General features: G+C 32.9%; 1 protein-coding gene across 2 annotated transcripts in view; it reads right to left on the bottom strand.

Moving 5' to 3' along the window:
- The window catches only part of HDX (highly divergent homeobox), a 177,611-nt gene that overhangs the window by 101,322 nt on the left and 63,916 nt on the right, over positions 1-12,373 (bottom strand). Inside the window, exon 4 of one of the 2 annotated variants that reach the window (XM_030850157.2) lies at positions 4,225-4,278. The exons of the other annotated variant lie outside the window; for it this stretch is intronic. Within the exon in view, the coding sequence (XP_030706017.1) occupies positions 4,225-4,278 (54 nt within the window). The remainder of the gene's footprint in view (positions 1-4,224; positions 4,279-12,373) is intronic. 2 annotated transcript variants of the gene reach the window in all.

Here is a 12,373-nt window from a genome sequence, read left to right as displayed (position 1 = left end):
TAGCTTTTTAAGAAACTGCCAAACTGTTTTCCAGAGTGATTGTACCATTTCACATTCCCACCATCAACGTTTGATTGTTCCTTTATCGCCATATCTTTGCCAATATTTGTTATTGTCAGCTTTATAGTATTATATTTTCGATTCCTTCATATCCTTACCAAAACTTGGTATGATTAAAAAATTTTAGCTATTATAATGAGTGGTCATATTGTGGTTTAAATTTACATTTATCTTGTGACTAATGTTGTTGAGCAGCTTTACATGCTCTTATTGGCTATCTCCATATCTGCTTTGGTGTAGTGTCTGTCAAATATTTTGCCCACTTTTTTATTGGGTTGTGTTCCCTTATTACTATTATTATTATTATTTAACATCTTTATTGGAGTATAATTGCTTTACAATGGTGTGTTAGTTTCTGCTTTATAACAAAGTGAATCAGTTATACATATACATATGTTCACATATCTCTTCCCTCTTGCATCTCCCTCCCTCCCACCCTCCCTATCTCACCCCTCCAGGTGGTTGAAAAGCACCGAGCTACTCTCCCTGTGCTATGCAGCTGCTTCCAACTAGCTATCTATTTTATGTTTGGTAGTGTATATATGTCCATGCCACTCTCTCACTGTGTCACAGCTTAACTTTCCCCCTCTCCATATCCTCAAGTCCATTCTCTAGTAAGTCTGTGTCTTTATTCCCATCTTACCGCTAGGTTCACTGGCATTTTTCACAAAAGTAGAACAAAAATTTTCACAATTTGTATGGAAACACAAAAGACCCCAAATAGTCAAAACAATCTTGAGAACAAAAAATGGAGCTGAAGGAATCAGGCCCCCTGACTTCAGACTATACTACAAAGATACAGTAATCAAGACAGTATGGTACTGGCACAAGAACAGAAAGATAGATCAATGGAACACGATAGAAAGCCCAGAGCTAAACCCACCAACATATGGTCACCTTATCTTTGATAAAGGAAGCAGGAATGTACAGTGGAGAAAGGACAGCCTCTTCAGTAAGTGATGCTGAGAAAACTGGACAGGTACATGTAAAAGTATGAGATTAGAACACTCCCTAACACAATACACAAAAAGAAGCTCAAAATGGATTAAAGACCTAAATGTAAGGCCAGAAACTATAAAACCCTTAGAGGAAAACGTAGGCAGAACACTCTATGACATAAATAACAGCAAGATCCTTTTTGACCCACCTCCTAGAGAAATGGAAATAAAAACAAAAATAAACAAATGGGACCTCATGAAACTTCAAAGCTTTGGCACAGCAAAGGAGACCATAAACAAGGCCAAAAGACAACCCTCAGAGTGGGAGAAAATATTTGAAAATGAAGCAACTGACAAAAGATTAATCTCCAAGATTTACAAGCAGCTCATGCAGCTCAATAACAAAAAAAACAAACAACCCAATCCAAAAATAGGCAGAAGACCTAAATAGACATTTCTCCAAAGAAGATAGATATACAGATTGCCAAGAAACACATGAAAGAATGCTCAACATCATTAATCATTAGAGAAATGCAAATCAAAACTTCGATGAGATATCATCTCACACCAGTCAGAATGGCCATCTTCAAAAAATCTAGAAACTATAAATGCTGGAGAGGATGTGGAGAAAAGGGATTACTCTTGCACTGCTGGTGGGAATGTGAATTGGTACAGCCACTATGGAGATCAGTATGGAGGTTCCTAAAAAACTACAAATGGAACTACCATATGACCCAGCAATCCCACAACTGTGCATATACCTTGAGAAAACCATAAGTCAAAAAGAGTCATGTACCAAAATGTTTATTGCAGCTCTATTTACAATAGCCTGGAGATGGAAGCAACCTAAGTGTCCATCATTGGATGAATGGATAAAGAAGATGTGGCCCATATATACAATGAAGTATTACTCAGCCATAAAAAGAAACGAAATTGAGTTATTTGTAGTGAGGTGGATGGACCTAGAGTCTGTCATACAGAGTGAAGTAAGTCAGAAAGAGAAAGACAATTACCGTATGCTAACACATATATGTAATCTAAGAAAAAAAATGTCATGTTCCCTTATTATTGAATTTTGAGAATTCTTTCTGTATCCTGGACACAGGTTCTTTATCAGCTGTACCATTTGTAATTATTTTCTCCCTATCTGTGGTTTGTCTTTCATTCTCTTAATGCTATCTGTTTATAAAAACAACTTTACTACAGTATTATGTTTACATAATATAAACAGTTTTTCAACTGTAAATCATGAAATTTACATAGAGATCAAGTTTGTATGATGAAAAGTTAACATCAAACTGACATGGACGATAAATGGAAAAATACACATGATTTCAAAGATTTTGTGCAGTAAAAATATGTAAAAATCTCAAATTTTATACTAATTACATGCTTAAATAAAATTTTGAATATGTTGAGTTAAAGTATAGAGTTCAATGATTTTTAGTAACTTCACTTAGTGGTGAAAACATCATCATTTATCAGTTTTAGAACATTGTAATCTCTGTAATATATCTCTCATGTCTATTTCCAGATATTCCATATTCCTAATCCCCAACCTCAGGCAACTACTGATCTATTTCCTGTCTCTATGAATTTGTATTTGTCTTTGGACATTTCATATAAATAGAATCATATAATATGTGGTCTCTTGTGTCTAGCTTCTGTCACAGTGCATAATCTTTTTGAGGTTCATCTATGATGCATCATGTGTCACTAGTTAATTCCTTTTTATTACTGAATTTTATTACATTGTATGGATATACTGTACTTTGTCTATCCATTTACAAGTTGATGGACTTTTATGTTGTTTCCAATTTTGGACTATTATTAAGGCTGTTACATCAACTGCTGAACACATGCATTCAATCCCACATGTAGAAGTGTTTTTGTTTCTCTTTGGCAGATACTGATGTGTGGAATTGCTGGGTTGTATGGTAGTTTATGCTTGACATTTTCAGAAACTACAAAACTGTTTTCCAAAGTGGCTGTATCATTTTACATTCCCACCATCAATGTATGATTGTCCCTTTATCTTCATATCTTTGCCAATATTTGTTATTGTAGAGAGTGTGAAATACCTTATTTTGGTTTTAATAGGCATTTCCTGAATGACGTATGATTTTGAGCATCTGCTCATGTATTTATTAAAATTTTATGTATCTGCTTTGTTGAAATATATGTTCATATCTTTTGTCCATTTTATGATCAGATTGTTTGTCTCTGTAAGAGTTTTTTGTATATTCTGGATACAAGTCTTTTAATGGATAAGTGATTTGTAAGTATTTCCTTCTAGGCTGTTGCTTGTCTTTTCATTTTCTTCATGGTGTCTTTTGAAGTGCTAAAGTTTTGAATTTTGTTGAGATCCAATTTATCCATTTTTAAATTCTATGCACTATACTTTGTTGAACAGACTATCTTTCTCCTCCGCAATGAATTGTCATAACATCTTTGTATAAAATCAATTGACTATAAATATAACAACTTATTTCTGCACTCTCAATTCAGTTCCATTGTTCCAAAGCTATCTACCATACAATAACTTGAGCTATCTTTCTAAAAGTCTGCTCATGTCTTTTTATTTTTTTACTTTTGAAATCCTTTAATAGTTTCCCTTCTAAGGAAAAGTTACATCAAAATCTCCTGCATGTTAAAATGCAGATTAATGGGTCCTATACAGACCAACTGAATGAGCTTCTTTGAGCAAACTCAAAAAAAAGTTTTCAAAAAACATTTTAATGAAATTCTGTTATATTAATATTTTAAGAATCATAAGAGTTGTAGCAGAAAGCCAGAAAATAGTATTGTTAAAATATTAGTTACTCATCACTTCTAAACACTGAAATACACACAAATAATAAATAGTAATGTAAATTATTTAACTTTGAGATGTTTATATCAATCATGATTCAATTCTATGATCAAATTAACTGGGCTTATTACATGTAGAAAAATTATGGTATTTTATGAAATACCTTTAAAAATTTTTTTAAACTACAAAAATCTGCTCAAAGATTATACAATGTGCTGGTTACTGCATTTTATTTAAGGTTATCTTTTTAGTGTATATAAATATTATAATCTCAAAATATGTCCTTCGAGGTTAATTAACTTATTGAAGTGCAGTTTTGTCAACTTTACAAATATCATAACAACTTTCTCAATGGCATTCTTACTAACGAGATGGGGGAAACCCATTTGCTGCTTTAAATGAAAGATTACTTACTGCTCTTTTTCTAGAACACCCTGTAATCCAAGGCACAGTAAGGTTTCCTGAAATCTGTGGAAACAACAAATGGAATCTCAGTAAGGTATGCATTGACACTATTGGAATGCTGATCAACACCAAAGAATTCATACAAGATGTCAAGATAGGTCTGCATTCAGAGCATATCTCCCATGTGGACAATGCTGTTACCTTATTGAAAGCAAGAGATTTAAAAGGCTTTCCTTTGTGGGAAAATTCAAGAAGTAGTGCAGTTGCTCTGAAAATTCAAGAAAATTTTGAAGACATTTTTCGGGCCTGGAAGTACCCGGTTTGGAAGGTTTGGAAATCTATGGACAATAAAATTATTATAATAAAAATGCAGTGTTCTGTGGAATAAATGTTACAATAATTAAATAATTAACTATAGTCATCATACTGTATATTAGCTCTCTAGGTTTATTCATCTTACATAACTGCAAGTCCCTTTTTACATAGAAACTACTAAGGTGAATAACTAGTAACACCTTATTACATCAGCATTGCTGCTCAAGGAGATAGATGCTACTCTCACAGGATTCTGGGGAGTGTTTAAAGAGATCAAGGTGCTTCTGTGAGCTATGGCTCAGGTTAGTCTGGACTTAACCATACCTTTTCCTGGGACACACAAGAATTGGGGAGTACTCCATACTCTCACTTTGCCCTCTCCTCCCCTTCCAAACATGTGCTTCCTGAGAGACCGACAAGTCAAATCAGCCTTGCTAAGTGGTAGTGGTGGTGGGAATGTGGTATTCAATCAAACGTTTATTGGTTTTGATAAATTATATTCAGTGATGGCCAATTAATTTGTATTATGCTTACTGATAAGAAGTGATGATCAAACAGTCAAAGTAAATAGTAGAGTAATATCCTCAATTATTCAAATTTCAGGTAAAAGAATACTGCCCCTGGCCACCAGACCTTCCATTTTACTTTGAGTTCAAAATGCATCAGTATGGTAGGGACAGGCTAAAAATGATATAAACTCCAAATAATAGTTGTAAGGAAAATTTTTACTAAAGTTAAAATCCCATTATGGTAAAATGACAATTAACTAGAATCCTTGAGGGTCATGAGAAGGTTTGAATAATTGATTTTTTTAAATGGTGAACAAGAGTGAAGAGAAAATTTCTACAGAAAAATTCTTTAAAAAGTATACTTCTTGTCCTCCCACTAATACTTGGTATATGATACAATGTTTGCAAAGTAAATTGACTGCTAGTCTCAATGAAGGAGGTAAATCTGCTAAAATAATCACATAATATACTCTTGAAAGAATAGAGATATCCAACTATTTTGGAATATTTGTGCACATACTTCCATCTATTAGTGAGGATATTTTAAAACTGATTATGTAAAGTTGCTAGAGAAAACATGTTAAACCAAATGCATTGCAACCACCCCATAAACTAGTAACTAATAAAAAGTTAACATGAAACCATAACAATGATACACATAATAAACATGGTAATTGAATTTCTTTAAACATGGACCTTATATATTTTAAGAATATAAAATGTGGTTTCTTGATTAAATCAGTTGTATGTAACCAAGAAAATGGAAGACTCCTATAAACACCTTAACATACAAATATTATAAATTCCATGTGATTTGGGAAGAGATGAAGTTTCATTTTTTTGTTTTATAATTCTGTGACACCAGTTACATGATACTCAAATGCTATATTCAACTACCCTCTATTATTTACTTTAAATCTATTCTTCAGTTCCTTATGTTTCTGCTAAAACTTAAGAATGGCCAAGCATAGTAGCTAAATTTGTAGGCTTTTTTGAATCATAGTACTGTATAAATGTTTCCCTCAAATTTGGAATGTTTTCTTTGGTGCGAGAATGATGAGAAGGTTTCTCCCTCACCAGAAGCTATAAAATACAGTATTTAAAATGAGTCGGAAAATATACTTATCATTTAAGTGATATTTAAGTTCCAAACACACTTTTCAACACCCTGGTTTGGAAAACTGCAAAATGAATCTACAAGACAAGACTAATTTAACAAATATATTAGAATTTACATATCCAAATGAGTACTTTGTGTTTCAAAATAAAAATCTTTGGAAGTTATGAAGTCATTACAGTGATGTTGCTATTGTTGAAAGCACTTTGGGAACTTTTCTTTTGGAGTTGTTAGTTCATGACTCACCTAGATATTCTGTCTCATTCATATTCTCTTTGTTTTAACTGAAAATATAACAGCTCAGATTGAACATCCATATTATTCACTAAACTTGTCTCAGAATGAATTCTATTTTCCAAAATCAAATTTTCCCTGAAATGTTTGTCACCACTGAAAGCACTTATAAGAATCCCACAGGTCCTTAAAGCAATTGTAAAAGAACTTCAAAAACTTTTTGACAAATTGAACATTATTGAAATAAGTATAGATAACTTTCCAAGGTAACCAATTTGAATTCTCTTCAAATATTTATCAGGCATCTCTGTACTAGGTGCTGTTTTAGGTGCTACAGGAAACAAAAAGATGGGTAAAACATAATTTCCTGGAGGGCAAGAACTATGATCTAGAGGGAAAGATAAGACTGGTATATGAATGATTGTAATACAAAGATAAATATGATAAGTGCCACAAGGGAGGTACAATAAATGAAGTGCAATAGGAGTTAAAGACACGGCAAAATTACATCAACTTGAGAATTTATATCTCAGCTGAACCTTAAAACATGAGTAGAATCTTGATAGAAATAAAAGAGCATTCCAGGAGTAAAGAATGGCATGAATACTGTGGAATAAAAGGATAGGGTGTGTTTGGGAATGGTGAATTCAGCTAGAACTAGAAAGGGAGTTAGAGTCTTTGTGGAGGCCATGAATGCCAAGGTACATTTATATCTAATTCTATAGAAAATGGGGAGTCATTGAAAGTTTTTAAGCAGATGAGTTATATGGTCAGAATTGTACTTTTATACATTAGGATGATTAATGTGACTAAATGTGTATAATGAATTGAATAAGTATGGAAACTTTCACAATAATTTAGGCAAGAGGTAATCTAGGCTTGGAACTAGGTTAAAGGAGGTAGGAATTGAGAAGAGAAATATAAAACATATTTCTAAAGAAAGGTCTTGTGCATGAGATAGAAGATAACTAGACAGTCTGGAGATTACTGGAATAGTCTTTTTATGGCCATCATAAAACTGCCTCCACAAATGGCTGTCCTGCTCAAACTAATGGAGAGTTGCAGAGTCACAACTTTGAATGTGAATGCAAGGAAGTGCCTAATGTTGGAAATCTGCTTCTCTTGGCTAAAAGTGGATACACTAACGTATGTAACACACTAATTTTAATGTAAACTGGAGTCACATCATATGGATAGTTAAGATTTGTGAATCCAACTATAACACTTACCTTTCTCATGGAAAATTATACTTAAAATAGATACCATATATCAGAATATTAATTATACTTTTTATACACACATTATTATACATGGTTATACATTCACAGGAAAGCATGCATATAGTTACTTTTGTGGATGATTTAAGGAATTTTTAAAAGCATTTTTACTATATTTCATTTTATACGATTTAGACCCTACATATGACTCTGTTGTAATATTTCTTCTAGACTATGAGATTCTTAAGGACAAAGTATCATGTTTAAAACAATTTAGTCTAATTATTTTTATATAGTAACACAGAGAATATACACAAAAAAGCATTTGTTTGATTTCAAAAATCTTTGTTAGAAAGACAATTCTACACATATCATAGGTATTATATTTTTAAAACTTCAGGGCAGTTCATGGGTCTAACAAAGCTCTTATCTGAAATATACTATATTTTATATAAGCCAGGAAAATTAAGTATATTATTAATAAGCATATGCTTAAAGAGAAATTGATTATCTGAAACCCTCAGACAATAACCATGTCTCTCAGCAAAGTTCATCAGTAAGTGATTCATAAATTAATGTTTTAGCTTTCCATCAGTTGTTTTGGTATCACTTGAGCATTAAAACCTATCAAACCTATCAAGCATTCTGCTTTAATCAGCAGGGCTTCATAGACGTCTTTCAATTATGAATTATAGAGCATAGAGGACACTGCTGGGCGTGTGGTAGGCAATCAATAAATATATGTTGATTGAATTAACTTGTGCCTTTATTATTAACTAGCTTCACTTGCCATAATTCAAAAAAGGCCAAGAGTGGAAATATACAAGAGACCATTATATAGGGTAGGCAGTTGGGAGGAAGGGGGTTCGTTGTTTCTGGTTGAGAACAATGTGTTCTGGAGCAAAGAAGAAAAGAAGTACTGGCTTATTTAAAAATATTTCCCCCTCGTCTCTCTACCAAGTCTAGAAAAGCTTTCAGAAACTAAATAAGCTTACAATTGAAATTTTAATATTACTACTTTTGGCTAAGGAACTAACACCCTTTTTTAAGCATATGGATTGTTCTTATATTAAGTCATATGAAATTAGTGTTTAGAAAAGTTTACTAGCCTGACAAATTCTTGTAATTGACAACCAAGATGCATTTGTTTTTTTCTATATAATTTTACTAGTTAAAAATTCACAAACCATAAGAGATTAAGATCAGAGAAACTGGAATTCTGAGACATTTCAATGGAATTATAAAAAGTACACATACATGGCATAACAAGCCTGATTTCACCACACTGATTCTAGAGATACTGGCTGTTAAAAATAATGGAAGGATATAAGTAAAATAATATAAATTATTATGTGGAATGATTAAGTTCTGATGCCAAGGACCTGGGGAGTTTACAATTATAAATCTGGATCCCCTGAAATATTTTAAAATATTATCTCAATGCTACTCATGTAAAAAAAAATTGAGAAAATATAAAAATTCTTTACTAACTTTAGAAAATAAAGTGTCAAATGTTAGCTTTAAGTTCTACATATATTTTTACAACTGAAATTAAATGTTTTATTACATGTATACTCAGAGATCAGTTCCTTAAAATACAGCAAAAGATTTATAGCTCTTACCAAGCTACAATCCTTGCTGGGCTAGACTAGCATTCTTAACATGAATCATGGTTTCATGTCTTTGCTTTTGCACATGGATCCATGTTGAACCAAAACATAGGCATTTAAAAGAAATCAAACATCCTGGTTGTTTGTTGCACTAACACTATATGTACTGATACACTTACTCTGTAATTTAAAAAACAAACAGCAGAGACAGCAGCAAGATGAAAGTTTAAGCAGACCTAGAGTCTCATCCCTCTTCCCTGGAAACATCAAATTAAAAACTACAGATTGACAAGGATAACATCATGGTAGAAATTAGTCAAATATCTTACAGCAACCAAGCAAATAAACAAGAAAAAGCCATACTAAAAATGTAGGAAATTTCACAGCATTTTAAAAAGTGTCACACTCTCTTCCTTGTGTAGCATGACATGGATCAGGAAAAGTATTGGCCTTGTCACCAGTCCCCTTATGTGAACCAAAGAGAACAGAGTAGACAGAATTTACAACATTCTAACCTGGCTTTGGGCTCCTTGAGAGATTCATCTCTTTAGCTCCTAACTTGGAGCTCACATAGCCAAAAGTGGGACGACTCAGATCTCGGGCTAGGAGAAGTAGCAGGAAGCATCAGGCAAGACTCAAGAAAATGGCAAGAAGACTATAGACCCACATACACCTGGAGAAAGAGATTACTGATTGATGAATATACTAGATCATCTAAGGGTCTAGGATAAGCAAGAATGAGAATCTTCAGGAAATAAAGATATTTAAAAGTAGCTGTGTACAGAGGGGAGTCAGTACAAAGCATGCACACAGGACCAGGGGAGACACATGTCCAGGAAAGGCCTACAAAGACCTTAAGCCTTTACACCAGTCTAATTAGTGAAAGTCTTCAACTGTGCAGACCCAGACTACAAAGACTGGGGGAAGTGGTGGTTTATTCAAATGCCCAATTTAAAAAAAGATCACAAAATATACAGAGAAATAGGAAAACATCAGCCATTCAAAAGAACAAAATAAATGTCCAGAAAATGTCCCTGAAGAAACATGAACATTGGATTTACTACACAAATACTTTAAAACAATTATATTAAATCTGCTCAAAGAAATAAAGAAAAACAAAGAAATAAGGGTGACAATATATGTATAAAATGAGAATATCAGCAGAAATAGAGATTATAAAGGAACCAAACAGAAATTTTAGAGCTGAAAATACTGTAACTGAATGGAAAAATTAACTGAAGGAGTTCAGCAGAAGACAAAAGAGGTGGAAGAAAGGATCAATGAACTTGAAAAGATGTCATTTCATATCATGAAGTTTGAGGAGCAAAAAGGAAAAATAATTCTTATCAATAAAAATGTAAACAGGGCCTAAGAGACTAATGGGACATCAAAAGCAGACCAATATATGCATTATAGAAGTCCCAGAAGGAAGAGAGAAAGGCAAAGAGACAGAAACATGATTTGAATAAATACCTGAAAACTTCCTAAATTTGAGAAAAGTAATTGATATACAAATCCAAGCAGTTTAAAAAACTCCAAGTAGGATAAACACAAAGAATTCCACACAGAGACACATTATAATCAAACTGTCAAAAGACAAGGACAGTGAAAGAGTACTGGAAGCAGCAAAAGTGACTCATCACATACAGGGGATTCTCAATAAGATTATACGGGGATTTCATAGCAGAAAGCTTGCAGGCAAGAAGGAAGTTGGATAATATATTTAAAGTGGTAAAAGAAAAAATTATCAGCTGAGAATTATATATCTAGGAAACTGTCCTTCAGAAATGAAGGAGAGGGCTTCCCTGGTGGCACAATGGTTGAGAGTTCACCTGCCGATGCAGGGGATACAGGTTCGTGCCCCTGTCTGGGAAGACCCCACATGTTGTGGAGCCACTGGGCCCGTGAGCCATGGCCGCTGAGCCTGTGCTTCGCAGCGGGAGAAGCCACAGCAGTAAGAGGCCCGCGTACCGCAAAAAGAAAAATAAAAATGAAGGAGAAATTAAGACATTTCTAGATAAATATAAGTTGAGTGAGTTTATTACCACTAAATATGCTCTGCAAGAAATGCTAAAGGGAGTCCTTCAAGTTGAAATGAAAGGACACTAGACATTAAATTGAAGCCATATGAAATTATAAATTTCTCCAGTAAAGGTAAATACATGGACAAATATAAAAACAAGTATTAATGTAACGTTTGGTTTGTAATTCCACTTTTCATTTTTCTACAGGAATTTAAAGATGAAGGTATGAAATAATTATAAATCTGTTAATGGGTACACAATATATAAAAATGTAAGTTGTGATATCAGTAAAATGGTAGGACAGAACTGTAAAGGATTAAAGTTTTTGTATGCAATTGAAGTTGTTACTATCAATTTAAAATAGATTGTTATAACTTTAAGACATTATATGTAACCCCCATGGTAAACACAAAGAAAATATGTATAGAATATATACAAAAGGAAATGAGAAAGGAACCAAAAAGAGTTACTATAAAAAAGACAGTTAAACAGGAAGGAAAGTAGTAATGGAGGAAATGAGGGACAAGAATATTTAAGGCATTCAGAAAATAAGTAACATAATGGCAATAGTAAGTCCTTCACTATCAGTAATTACTTTAAATGTAATTGGATTGACTTTCCCAATTAAAAGACAGATTAGAAGAATGGATTAAAAAAACAGTATCCAACCATAGTCTGTCTACAACAGACTCACTATAGATCTAAGGAACCTTACCTTACACCATATACAGAATTAGCTCAAATGGGACAAAGGCTTAAACATAAAAGCTAAAACTATAAACTTTTTAGAAGAAAATAGAACAGCTTCCTGATATTGGATTTGGCAAATGATTTCTTAGATATGACACCAAAAACATAAGAACAAAATAAAAACTAGATAAATTGAACTAGATCAAAATTAAACACTTTTGTGAATCAAAAGGATACTATCAGTAGAACGAAAAGGTAACCAATGAAATGGCAGAAAATATTTGTAAATCATATATCCAATAAGGAGTTAATATATAGAATATATAAAGAACCCTTACAATCTACAACAATACAGAAGCAATCTGATTTTAAAAAGGCAAAGGAGGATCAAATTAAAGGAAAGAATGGAGTAGGGAGGAAATGAAAGTATAAGAAGAGAAAA

Source organism: Globicephala melas, chromosome X (assembly GCF_963455315.2).
Source record: "Globicephala melas chromosome X, mGloMel1.2, whole genome shotgun sequence".
In the NCBI taxonomy this organism is placed as follows: Eukaryota; Metazoa; Chordata; class Mammalia; order Artiodactyla; family Delphinidae; genus Globicephala; species Globicephala melas.
This window is presented reverse-complemented; position numbering and strand designations above follow the sequence as displayed.